The following is a 13,476-nucleotide window of genomic DNA, read 5'->3' as shown; positions in this document are numbered from 1 at the left end:
CCCACTAGGAATAGACTAAATGGGTGCCACGTGGCAAGTGTCAGTCTGTGAACCAGAAAGCTGACATCCCCAAACTAGAAGAATCTGAGAATGCAGAGGCCGCTTCTGAAAACATGAGCATCTGAGCATTGGTTCTCTTTAAGCTGCCCCTCACTCTTCTTCACCTGTTTCTTGGCTGTCATGAGCAAAGTCTGGGAACAGCTGCCTGAAAGGTGAGGTAGGGAGAGCAGATGCAGGAGGAAGATGGATCTGCATCATCGTTGTTCTCTCTCTCTCCCAGGGTCGCCGGGGCAACAGCCTGGACCGGAGACCCCCAGGAGGCCCACACCTCAGTGGGGCTGCAGGAGAAGAAATCCGGCCTTTGATGAACCGCAAGCTGTCAGACCACCCACCGCCGCCGGCTCCCTCGCAGTACCCCCCCGCCCCCCCACCGGCACAGCAGCGGTACCTGCAGCATCACCATTTTCATCAGGTATCTGGAAAACATGAAGCGGGGCTCAGTGAGGTGGGGAGGAGGTCCTTCTCTCTTCCAAGGCTCAGGCCATCTTGTCCCCACTGCCACTTAGAGTGTGAAAACTCCCCACAGTGCTGGAAACAACCATAGCAAATAAGCTCTGAGGATCTTTGTATTCCCCCCACTATTGGGGGTGGGGTGGGGGGGAGGTGGGGGAGGAACAGCCCAGGCCTGGCCCACCCTCATCAGGTCTCACTGAGTTCATAAAGGAGGTCCTGGGCCCCCCAAGTGGCAGAAATATGATATGGAAACTGCTCTGGCAAAGAAGCCTCTGTGAATCCAATGGCTCCCTGCCTGAACACACACACACACACACACACACACACACACACTCACACTCCCTTACCCTGAGCACTCAGTGAACAAATGCTTCATTTTGCTCTCGGCATAATTTCAAATCTATTCATGCTTCTTAACCCACCTGGCTGTCCAGATCCACAAGAGAAAAAGGATTAACACCTCCAATGGAGACTTATTTGTGTATTTATTTATTTATTCTCCCCTATGTTCCAGATGGGATTGTAGGTGGCTCACTGAGATGGACAATACAGCCAGATAACATCGTTCCTAAATTCCTTAGCCGGTCATACAAAGGTCTTTGTGAGCTGCCCATATCTGTTTCCCCAGCTTCATCTCCTGCTACCTCCCCCTACTCCCCACACATCCAGCAACCGGAATGGTCCATTGTGTTTTCTCCCATGTCTTTGAGGCTTTTAGTATGCTGTCCCCTCTGCCTGAAATGCCCTTTCCTGGTTTAAGCTGGAGATTTAGCATCACCTCCTCTATGAAGCCTTCCCTGATTACCCCGGCAGACTTAAACACTCTGCTCTCTGTTCACTTACCAATTAAATGTGCATGGTTTCTTCTCTAAACTGATGTTCCCTGAAGACAGAGACCTTCTCTTTCCAACCACATTTCCCCAGTGCTTAGGACGGTGACAAGCAGAATGGCAGTGTGCCCAAACTAACAGGTACTAGACACATGGTAGGTGCCTGATAAATATTTTTTGATTGAATAAATGAAACCTGGCATCATCTTTGCTTTCAGAATCTAAGGTCCCTTTGTCATCCTATCCCTCATCTAGGGTTTATTGTCATCATCAGCAAATATTCTTGCAACATTGGCTGTCCATGTCCCAGCAAGGCACTGGGGTAGCCGGTGAGGGATGCTTCTGGCAACGTGATGACGGGGTTTCTGTTGCATCTGTTTCTAGGAACGCCGTGGAGGCAGCCTTGACATAAATGACGGACACTGTGGCATGGGCATGGTCAGTGAAATGAATGCCACCCTCATGCACCGGAGACACACAGACCCAGTACAACTCCAAGTGGCCGGGGTACGTGCACTGTCCCTCTCTGGGCTCAGTGGAGGAGGCAAGATGGGCGGTTAGAGGAACGGTCCTCCAGGAGACACGTCAAACTGCACAGAGCTCAAGTAGAGGTGGTGGGAACCCAGCCAGTGACGGTGGGGGGAGAGTTCCGGGGTGGAGCTGATCCCACCCTAGCACCATCCAGTCAGTCGTTCTCAGTTTGGCCATCGGCCTTGCCCGGTGCTTCTCATATTTCTTGGCTTTGGTTCCAGCAGAGGGAGATCTATTGCCTTTATCACCAAGCTCATCTTGACTAGCACCAAGGGCTGTTAGTTTGGGCACACTGCCATTCTGCTTGTCACTTGAGGAAAATAAAAAGACCACCTATTGAAGTAGGGAGAGTAGTTCTCAAGGATTCTCTTGGGGCGTTGGGGAATGACATCTCTGTCAGTCAAAGTCCTGAGTCTCCAAGGTGATGGCTGAGTTCCGATAGCTTCGTGCTCAGTGCTCTGCATCCAGTCTGCTTTCAGTTGCAACAAGGGCTTGAAATGTGTCTGGAGAGCCACACATCAGCCTTCAGGGCAGGCTGCTTACGGAGGACTTTGTCTTGATGCCAAAGCCAGCAGAGGCTCTTCTTTGTAGACATGGCTCCGAAGGCCAGCCCAGTCCACGCCCAGCTCAGCAGGACCCCTCTGTGTTTTCCCCCAACAGCGGGTGCGGTGGGCCCGGGCGCTGTATGACTTTGAGGCCCTCGAGGATGACGAGCTAGGATTCCGCTGTGGAGAGGTGGTCGAGGTCTTGGACAGCTCCAACCCATCCTGGTGGACGGGCCGCCTACACAACAAACTGGGCCTCTTCCCTGCCAACTACGTGGCCCCCATGATCCGATGAAGCCCCTCTGGAGGGGTCAGAGGCATTCGTCTGAAGCTGCCTGCAGAAAGGGAGCAAGGAAGAAAAGCTGGAACTACATCTGCATACATGTGTGTATACTGTACACTGTATATGCCTATGTATGGACACATTTTATACTAGTAATTTATTGGCAATTTAGTTGGTAAATAGGTTGATATGAAAGGAACTCAGGTAGAGGACTATATGCCTACTAGTTTTTATACTCCCCACAGCGGGTGTGCAGAAGGTGGTGGGGAGTTGGGAGTGGAGGGCAAAGAAATGAAACTGAAATTCTTCCCGTCCTTAAGATGATGCCACTTCCTCCTCGTCTTGGGAATTTTCACTGAGGAGCCTGGCAGAGACCCGCACTGTGGCGTGGGTAGTCAGCAGGGTGGAGTCGGACTTGGTGGGGCATGTCCTGCTTACCTGCAAGCCCCACTCGCCTGGAGGGTTTGCAGGGCGGCTTCCTGCTTGTTCTCCAAGGGTGAGTACTGCTGGACCAGACTCAAGGTGCGGCTGCACAAGTCTGAGCTGGAGGGTTAGGACGTCAGGGCAGGACTGGAGCACACGTGTCCTGAGGCCTGGGTAAGACCAGCCTCCCGTCGGTGCTCAGCCAAGACCTTCATCTCCCTCAGATGAACACTCCTCGGTTAACCCTCTTCGTGTGGCCAACATGGACAAACCGAGACATGGAGGAGCCACGCGCCGGGGAGCGGAGGCATTTTCCACAAATCTCCATCTGGTGTACTTGGGTGTGACTTCTGTGCCCCTGGCTACCAAGAAAGCAGCATCCTAGATCCTGTAAAGTGCTTGCAGAAGCCCTGGCTGAGAATGATGAATGTTGTTCTGTGGTTACAGGGGGTCTCTTCAGGGCACTGTTTGTTTTCCCTCTCAGTTTTCTGCATTTCGAAGATGACCTGCCCAGTGGCTCAGAGAGAAGCCCAACCCACGAGAGCATTGACTAGTGATTGGCTGACTGGTTGGTTGACTGATTGGACATGACCCTGAGGGGGCACTGGCCTACAGATGAGCTTCCTGTTCCCTGGACTGTCGGACCCCTGCTGGCACCTCCCCCCACCCCCGCCAAGAGCTGCACCTGGGGAGAGGAACCCCACTGCCACTGTCTGTCCTCACCCCTCAAAATAGAATTGTGTTTCCTGGTACTCGGCTGGGGGCATGAAGCACAGACCAGCATGGCTGGGAGAAGGGACACTGGAAAAGAAAGCTCAATGTTATAGGGGAAACTGGGGTACACGTGTCTGCACTGACGGCACCTAGAAGGTGTGTTCGTGGGGGTGGGGCTGCACTCTGAGACAAAAGAAAGGGTTGGGGTGAAAGTGTTATGAGGGAGCATGGAGGATGAATGGGGGTCTGTTTCTTACTTGTTCCCCAACCCTTTCTGCTCTAAGGAGGGACGGGGCGGCCATTATCAAATGTGATATAAGAAGAAGAGTTTGTGACTCAGAAGTAACTGTCAGTGTAATGTAGGCTGTGTCTCTTTGACTCTGAATTCTACAATTCTCTGATCCCCACATCGCCTTTAGAGAAAAAAAAGGAAGAAGAGTCTCTGTGGTCGGTCTTGGGAGAGAAGAGAAAATAGCCTGAGAGAAGCAGGGAGAGTCCAGCATGAGTGAGGAGGTCTCGCAGCCGCTGACAATGAAAGCACAGGAAGGAAAAGGTGGCAAAGACCTTTCAAACGACTAAAGAAACAGCGTGAGAGGCACACAGGGAGGGAAAGAGAGCAAGAGGTTAAGTGGGACAGGTGAGAAAGACGCTGGAGTCAGTGGGCAGAAAAGGTGCAGGGAGGAAAGGCAGGTGGGAAGAGGAATTAAAGCAGAGAAATGACCACCATGGAAGGCAGGGGGCAGTCACCACAGGAATGAAGGTAAGAGAACAAAAGCAAAGGGGACTGAGTAAGCTATTTTGGTGCTAGGTAATGTGAACATGTTACAGTAAATAAAAGCCAAAAGTAATGTTTGATTTTACAGTATTTACAAACCATATGCTTTAAACAGCCCACAGACTTCATCCATTTGTCTGATTATGTGGGAGGACCAGCCCAGTGAAGATAGAACAAAATGATTAGGTTCTGGCCTGGATTTCGTGCCTTGAAGCTCTTCTCAAGAAAGCAGTAATAAAACAAGGGCCCTTGTTTTGCCAGGCTGTGCCTGGTGTCTGTCACGCACCCCTCAGGTGGGCGTAGGGGTCACTGGCCTACAGAGCCTGACCACGCAGTGTGGGCAGAGCTTTCAGAGCCCCTGGAACTGGACCTTCTGTTCCCCCGGAGGCCATTGTGGGAGTATTTTTAATTGAGGTGCAAAAACAGCCTCATCATGCAGTTATATTCAGAAGGAAGAAAGAGTGTCTCTAACCACCCAGAGAAAAGGACCCTTAGAGACCAAGCTAAGAGAACAAGGACCAAACAGCACGCTGTGGGGAGGGGACACTGACTCTCCTTGGCTCTGGTGCTGCCTGGGGGTGTCCCTGGGGAGTGCTTTCCACCTGACAGCCTTTCAGCCCCAGGAGTGTGTCCACCCAGGTTGTATGGCCTCTGACCAGCCATACAACCAGGAAACAGCATGTTGTCTCTGAAATGGGCTGCAACGCCCTGTGTGACTTGGGATCAGGGAACTTCCAGAGAAAATCCAGTTCCTGTTGGACCAGTTAGTTTCCCCAACCACTTGCTGAGGCTCGCTTCATTTCAAATACCTGGCACCTGCGACTGCTCACCCACTTTTAGATGGCCCTAGGGTGCTTCTCAAAATAAACGTTCCTCTGAATAGCCTGGAGAGTGCGTTACAATGCAGGTCCTGATGCAATCCTGCATTTCTACCAAGTCCTGAATTTATGTTGCTGGGTCCACCCACCACTCTTTGAGAAGCAAGGGCAACGAACTTGGCAGTGAGCTAAGCAGCTGCAAAAATAGAACTGGGTCCCTTTTAAGAGATTTTCAGGCATCTTTCTTTGTTGCTAACAAATAAGTCACTTGGGCTGTGAGACAGACAGACATGATTCAGAACTGTCATTATGACATCATTCGTGTTTGGCAGCCCAGGTGACTTAGCAGTTTAGCATCTTCATCTCCATCAAGAATCAAGAAACGTGAGGGAGAGAGGCATTCAGATGAAATACAAACAGGGATTTCCCAATAGCAATTATTTTAAACATGAGCGGAGATTACTGAAGAAGTTGTGAAGGCTTTCTCAAGAAATCCTTAAACATAAAATTGATTCCTAGCAGTGGCGGTCCTGCTGGGACACAGGGCAATAGCCCATGTGACATCGTTAGACCACAGCAAAACAGGCCATATGGGGGACATATTGGCATGGTCAAAATATTTGCCGTTTGTCTTATCTAAACTCAACACTTTAATCTATCTATCTATCTATCTATCTATCTATCTATCTATCTATCTATCTATCTACCTACCTATCTATCTATCTATCTATTTATATCAACCTAGCCTCCATATATCTTTTAAATACGTCTCAGGTTCCTCCACTTCTCTCCATCACCACAGCCATGCCAGCAATATCTCTCCTCGAGGTGACTGAATTAGGCTCCCCACTTTTCTCCCTACAGGCCCTCTTGTGCCCACCCCATTCTCCACATAGACACCAGTGCAATCTTTGTAAAACACGAATCTGATTGCATCACTCCCCTGCCTGCTGCACTTAGGTTTGAATGTTAAGTCCTCATGTGGCCCTGTGAGGTCTGGACCCTGCCTCCCTCTCCAGCCTCCTCTCGTGTGCTTCTCCCTTCCTTGCTTTCATGGCCCTGTCCCACTGGCTTTCTGTCACGGATTTGTCCCCAAGTCCTTTGCACCTGCTGTTCCCTCTATCTGGAGTGCATATCCCCTGCTGTTCACTTAGCTAAGTCCTATGCATCTCCAGGTCTCAAACCATCACTTTCTCAAATTGTCCTTTCCTGACCCTTAATCTAAAATAATCCTTCCCATTAGACCATCTCATGGTTGCGGTGCTTTTCCTGAATGGCACATGCGCAGATGATCGCACTGGACTGATTTGTGTGACTGTTAGACTGGAAGCTCCCTGGGGGCAGGGACCACCTCTGTTTTGTAAACTGTTGTATGCCCAGCATCTAGCACTGTGCATGGCATACAGAGGCTCAATAAATATTTGTTTAATGAACGAACAAGTGAAACCTGCCTAATGTCACCTCTCATTCATTCTATAACCCAGATGACCCCAGCTTTATAGACCTGTAGGAGCAAACAAGGTAATATTAACATCGATGCCCAAGTTACAGTAGCTTTTAGCCACTTGCCCTCAAAATCTCCTCCAGTTACTTCTGAGAGTCCTAGACAGGAAGGCTGGTATTTCTCATGTGTTTAAACACTGGTCTCCTGTGTCTCCTACTCTGGCCCCAAACATCCTCTCCTGGCAATGTCTTTCCTGATGCTGTGACTCCACTGTGCATTGCATCTGTCTGCTGGTGAAATGGCCCGATCCTTCAGGAAACCAAATCTGCCCTGCAGTCCATGTGGCAAGGGGGTTGGAGAAGGGCCTGCATCCAATTCTGAGTAGCCCTTGTCCCTGCGCCCCAGAGAGGCACTACTTGGTACCAGGGTCCCTCACAGTCTTCCATGATCACAGCTTGTTCCCTTCTCACCGGAGCCATCAGACAGGACAGGAGATGCCACCTTCCCCTCTATCTATCTCATGTTTCTCTCCCTATTACCCTCCCCCTTTCCAAAAAAGAATCGCCCCTGCACCTTTTCATCTGTGCAATAGACACCACCTAGGGTCCTAGGGGATGTGCGCCCAGTTGTGCAACCTGGGCCCAACTAGAATTAGTTCCTTAAATCAACACATATTTACAAAGCTCCTCCTAGGGGCCAGACATCATCAGCTGGCGGGTCCTTCCCATCTCTTGTCTGTGCCCACTCTCTGCATCTGTGCCACTGCACGGTCACTACCTCATTTCAAACTTCTCTCACTCCCCTCCCAGGCGGTAGTCTCAGAACTGATCTCCCTGCCTCCTGGCCGGCCCCCTCTAATCAGCCTCCACCAACTGCCAGAGAGACCTTATTAACATGCAAAGCAGATGACATCAGGCTTCTGTTCAAAAGCCTTCAGAGGCTCCCCATAGCTGTCAGGCTAGAGTTTAAACTCCTCAGCTTTGCACTAAAGACATTTTGTAATCTGACTGCTGCCTGTTTGTTCAGCCGCAACTCCCATCTCTCCCCAGAGAGAGTCATGTTGTCTCAGACCTCCGAGTCTTCCTATTCTGTTCTTTCTGCCTAGATCACCTTTCTCCCACTTGTTTGTCTAGACCAGGGCTATCCAATAGTACTCTGTGAGATGATGGAAAAGTTCTGTATTTGCTCAGTCTGCTGTGGCAGCCTGTAACAACATGTGCCCGTTGATTACTTGCAGTGTGGCTAGAGCAAGTGAGTGAAACAGCCGTATGTGGCAAACGGCTGCTTTACCAGGCAGTATGGATCCGGGCAACTGCTGCTCACTTTGAAACACTTAGCTCAGGGTTCAAGTTCTCCACCGGGAAGCCATATCAATTTCATGGCTCATGCAGACACCCCTCCTTTATATTCCTGCAGCACCCTTGCTCTGCTTCCACCCCCAGACTCAGAAGACTGTACTATAGACAGTGACTCATTGACCTGCCTCCCCCACTGGACTGAGTATTTTTGAGGGCGAGGGCAAACAGTTCGCCCGATAAATGGCTGATGCCTACGTGCAGTGGTGTAGTGGTACAGGCTTAACAACTGGCTCTCTGACGGAAAGCCCCGGTTTGTCATGATTCTGTGGTGTACATATTCCTACCACGTGTCAAGACAGTGAGAAGACAAGACACAGAATGGGAGAAAATATCTGCGAAACACATATCTGACAAACGACCGTTATCCAGAATATAGAAAGAACACTTAAAACTCAGTCATAAGAAAATGAACAACCTGATTAAAAAATGGGCAAAAGATCTGAACAGATACCTCCCTGAAGACGATATGGTTGTGTCGCGTCCAGTGCAACGCGGGCAGTGAGAGAACGAGGAGGGGCGGTGAAGGGTTAAGAAAGAAACAGAAATCAAGAAAGTTTTGAGACAGGGGCCAAGGGTCTCACAGCCTCAAAAGACTGAGAGCCCCGAATCGGGCCACCGTGTGGCTTTTATTCATGCACATACAAGGAAGTAGCGTTGTTTTTTCTAGGGTCTGTGAATCTCATACACTACACCAGAAAACTGGTTCAAACCAATCACCTTGCCTGTCGAAAGTCCCATGATGTCTAAATAATTACTGTTTGTACCTCCCCAGGGGACAACACCTTTATGTTGAAAACTTACTGAGATGGAGAACTGATGTTATCACATCAAGAATCACTTCCCAAGCAGGTTGTGGGAAGGAATACAGCCACAGAGGCAGAAGCTCTCCTTAGACGGGGGAATGTGGGGGTCTATGCCCTCCTCTATCAACCCTGTGAATTCTCCTGGTGGTCCCCACACGACTGTGCCTGTCTTAGGTTGTTCCTTTTTTGAGGAATCTTACCCGTCATTGGCTAGCCAACCATCCTTTTGGGGGCCAAACAGAGAAACATAAGGTGCAAGCACAAAGGTGAAGCAAAGTCCCTGAAAGGAACAATCTTAAAGACTCTTCTTTCTTTTTAGGGGTAGTCACGAGGGGACAGACAGGAATGCTGCTGTGTGACAACATGGTTGCAAGTAAGCTCATGAAAAGACACTCAACATCATATGTCATTAGGAAAATGCAAACTAAAACAATGAGATACCACCACACATCTCTTAGAAAATCCAAGAGCCAAAACAAGGACAGCACCAAATGATGACAAAGCGGTAGGAACTCTCATGCACTGCTGCTGGGATTGCAAAATGGCACAGCCATTCTGGAAGGCAGTTCGGCAGTTCCTCACGAAACGAAATATACTCTTACCAGATGATCCAGCAATCGTATTCCTTGGCATTTACCTAAAGGAGCTGAAAACTTGTGTCCACACAGAAACCTGCATAGGGATGTTTATAGTAGCTGTATTCATAATTGGTGGCATCCTGGAAGCCACCAAGATGTCGTTCAGTAGGTGAATAGATAAATAAACTGTGGTGCATCCAGACAATGGAATATTATTCAGTGCTAAAAAGAAATGAGCTGTCAAGCCATGAAAAGACACGGAGGAATGTGAAATGCCTAATGCTAGGTGAAAGAAGCCAGTCTGAAAAGGCTACAGACTGTATGATGCCAACTATATGACACTCTGGAAAAGGCAAAGCTAGAGAGACAATAAAAAGATCAAAGGTTGGCAAAGATGAGGGGGGAGGGAGAGAAGAATAGGTGGCACACAGAGGATTTTTAGGGCAGTGAAATTATTTCCTGTGGTCACATAGTGGTGGCTACATGTCGTTATGCATTTGTCCAAACCCACAGAATGTACACCAAGAGTGAGCCCTGGTGTAAACTATGGACTTTGGGTGATTATTATGTGTCAGTGTAGGTTCATCACTTGTGACAAACATACCCCTCTGGTGGGGGAGATTAATAATGGGGAAGGCTGTACACGTGTGGGGACAGGGAGCATAAGGAAAATCTCTACCTTCTGCTCAACTTTGCTGTGAACCTGAAACTGCTCTAAAAAAAAAAAAAGTCTATCAGAAAAAAGAAAAGAGGAAAAAAACCTCCCCCCATGGCTGATTCCAAGCTATCAGAGTGGGGAAGAGATGTGCCCAGTTGGCTCTCAGAAGCAGGTAGGAGCCAGCTCCAGCACAGCGCTGACTGAGTGAATGAATGAAGTGCGCTAGACACCGGGAATGTAAGAGACACCTTCAGGCTCCTCAGGAAGAAGTCTATTCAGATCTGCAAGAAGCTGGGCATACAGCCACAGGTCCAATTTCAGTTCCAACCCAGGAGATAAAGGACCAAGGAGTCATGCCTTGAACTTAGGAAGAGGGACATTTGTTTCCTTTGGGTCTTTTACCTTTAATACGAAGCCCTGTCTAGGCGTCTAATGAGGGCCCCACGTAGACTAGTGGAAAGTGAGTGAGCCTGAGACCATGAAGGCAAGAGTATCAGTTAGGAGGCTTTTGCCTACAAGAAAGGGGAACCCTGACCGGAAGTATCCTAAACAACAAGGGTTTGTGCTAGCCCATGCAAGAAGTCCAGAAGGAGGGTACTTCCTGGCTTGCAGAAAGAATTCCATGGCTCACCAGTGCCGTTTGAGGGTCAGTGGTGTCTCTGTGGCTGTTGCAGTTCCAGTCACCACATGCAGATTGACAATGTCCAATGAGGAAGAGGCACAGTCCCTCCCAATTTTAATTAGTGCAAAAAACCTTTCCCTTTCATCCTTCTGCAGCTATTCCCCCAGATCCCATTGGCAATGACTAGATCCATGCCATTCCTAAGCCAACCACTTCCAAGAGAATGAGACCACTCTGACTGGCTTTGACCAATTGGTGGGACCCTACAGGAGAGAGCAGCTGGAACCCAGGCAGAGCTCTGCCCACAAGACAGAAGCGGTGGGGGTAGGATGGCAGTAGGCAAGGGCTGTCAAGACCCAATCTAGGGAAATATTAGAAGATTCACATATTTAATGACCAGATCATTCCATAAATATTTCTTGAGATAATTAAGGAACATGATGGTAGAGTGAGGGACCACAGCTCCCCAGTTTTCCCCCTCTAAGTTGAAATGCCTTCACACACACACACACACACACACACACACACACACACACACACACCCTTCCGTCCGCCTTCCTCTGTGGATTCCCACATGCAGATTAAGCCAGCATGTCAAGGGGACAGGTTCCATGCTATTCACAAAAACCAGAACTGTACATAATAAGGCCTGTGTCTGCTGTGGGAACAGAGGCCCCAGCCAGCTGGGTCTGTGCCATGCTCCCAGCAATTCACAGATCCTGGTGTGAGACTCCCACATGCAGGTGCTTCCAGGTATGGCTCTACCCAGGGTCATTCGTGGACACATTCTGATGTGGACAATCTCATTTCAACAAGTCTGAATTCCCCAGGGTGGGCAGTGTGTAGTGCCTCCCTCCCCCTGCTCTGACCTGGTTATAGGGAGTTGCTAGGTAACCACTAGACAGCCTCTGCTTCCCACGCTTAAGGAGGCTTGGTTACCATGGCAAGTCCAGATGAGGTTGGGGGTGCAAGGGAAAGGGAGAGCTGACCAGGGGTTCTGCAGCCTGGACTCCGTCCTCAGTCTCTCTAGGCCCCTGGATCTTAGGGAAGTCTCTTTATCCCTCTGGGCCTCAGTTTCCTTATCAGTAAAATGAAGGAGAGGCTGGGTCTCTTCTTGCTCTAAACAGCTGATGCATGCAGCCAGCATAAACGAAATAAACACTGATCCTCAGATTCCTCTTAAGTAAGAATGACTCAAGATGGGTGCAGAAAAGGAATGAATTGAGTTGTCTTTAATAAAATAGAGACACTAGCAATCCTGTGTCTCCATTAGGACAAATAAAAGTTGTGGAGATTCTCCCTTCTGTTGGCAGAGATTTGGCTTCTGGAATCTATATGTATGAGTCCCTGAGGCTCCCTGGGTCCTTTTCGGAATCTAGATTTTCTAAGGAAATCCCCTTACGGGTGTGTCACCTTAGGATTCCCAGGTTACCAAAGTGTGATGTCCTATCAGACAGGGTCTACTGGTTCCTGGGCTCTAATGGTCCCTGCCCCTGCTGGAGCCATGTCACGTGTCACAGGCCAGCCCTTCCCAGGTTGCTGGGGCCAACCCTGATCCCTAAGCGTGGGGCTCTGCACAAGCCTCTGGGGTCTGCTACCTGTCTTTGTTCTGAGACCCAGCCCCACCCTCTTCCTTGGTTCCTGCGAGGAGATCCCTGCCCATGCCTAAATGCTGGGACCTCCACTCCCCTGTATCGTCCGTGCCAATCCCTTTCCAAGAATCCAGATTCCTCCTGCTACAGTTCCCCGGCTGACATCCTGCCGGGGTAATCTCCAAATACTGTATGCTACTATTCCCTCCCCCACCTGTGCTGCACCCCTCAACACTCCAGTGACCTCATGCTGGAGCCCCTGATGCTACCGGCCACTTGGCACCACCACCATCTGATGCCCACTGTCACACATAGCCCGTGACCCCAGAAGAGAGACTGGACTCCATCTCACCCCCAGTAGCTGGTCTGTCTGTCCCCTTCTTCCTTGGACCCTGCCTCCAGGGTCCAGTTCTAAGTCTCTGTCACTCCTGGTCCTTCCCTGCCACCATAGACTCATGGTGAAGAAGGTTATGTCCACGTGTGACTCAGGATGCTGGAATCATGTCAGGAAACATTCTCCACCCCACTCTATAGCCCAGATTCCCCCTGGTCAGGGGCAGAAGGACGAATGTACTCCTCATACAAAGGGAGTAAACCACTGGGGTGTCAGGGTGAGCGGCCTTTCAGCTGCTAGCTGTGCCCTGGGGTACTCTAGAACCTCCCAGCCTTGTAGAGAAGCTGCATCCTTGAGTCGTGCACCCCAGTGGAGAAGGCACAAGCTTTGTATCAGACAGACCTGTCCAGATTCTGCCACTGACTGTGAGCCTGGACAGGTTACTTGACCTCTCTGAGCTAATCTAGAGACCCAGAGACAGAAGCACTGAGTTGTCATGGAAGTAAACAAAATGATAGAAACTGCTTGGTGAGGGCAGTCCCACGACACCTTCCAGATGGCAGAAACAGCCTTCTTCACCTGACTCCACCCCACCCCGAGGGACAGGATGCTGCAAAGGCCTCCTCTCCTTTGAAACTCTCCTATCTTATATTCA

The 13,476-nt window shown here is 49.8% G+C and overlaps 1 protein-coding gene across 3 annotated transcripts in view; it reads left to right on the top strand.

Annotated features, from left to right (window-relative positions):
- Positions 1 to 6,150, top strand: part of GRAP2 (GRB2 related adaptor protein 2) — a 64,539-nt gene extending 58,389 nt beyond the window's left edge. The window contains exons 6-8 of one of the 3 annotated variants that reach the window (XM_033116142.1): positions 281 to 472; positions 1,728 to 1,850; positions 2,535 to 6,150. In XM_033116142.1, coding sequence (XP_032972033.1) covers positions 281 to 472; positions 1,728 to 1,850; positions 2,535 to 2,714 — 495 coding nt within the window. In that variant the 3' untranslated portion in view covers positions 2,715 to 6,150. The remainder of the gene's footprint in view (positions 1 to 280; positions 473 to 1,727; positions 1,851 to 2,534) is intronic. The other 2 variants (XM_033116144.1, XM_033116143.1) reach the window with 2 other exon arrangements.
- The last annotated feature ends 7,326 nt before the right edge of the window (positions 6,151 to 13,476 follow it).

This window comes from Rhinolophus ferrumequinum, chromosome 10, assembly GCF_004115265.2.
Source record: "Rhinolophus ferrumequinum isolate MPI-CBG mRhiFer1 chromosome 10, mRhiFer1_v1.p, whole genome shotgun sequence".
NCBI lineage: Eukaryota > Metazoa > Chordata > Mammalia > Chiroptera > Rhinolophidae > Rhinolophus > Rhinolophus ferrumequinum.
This window is presented reverse-complemented; position numbering and strand designations above follow the sequence as displayed.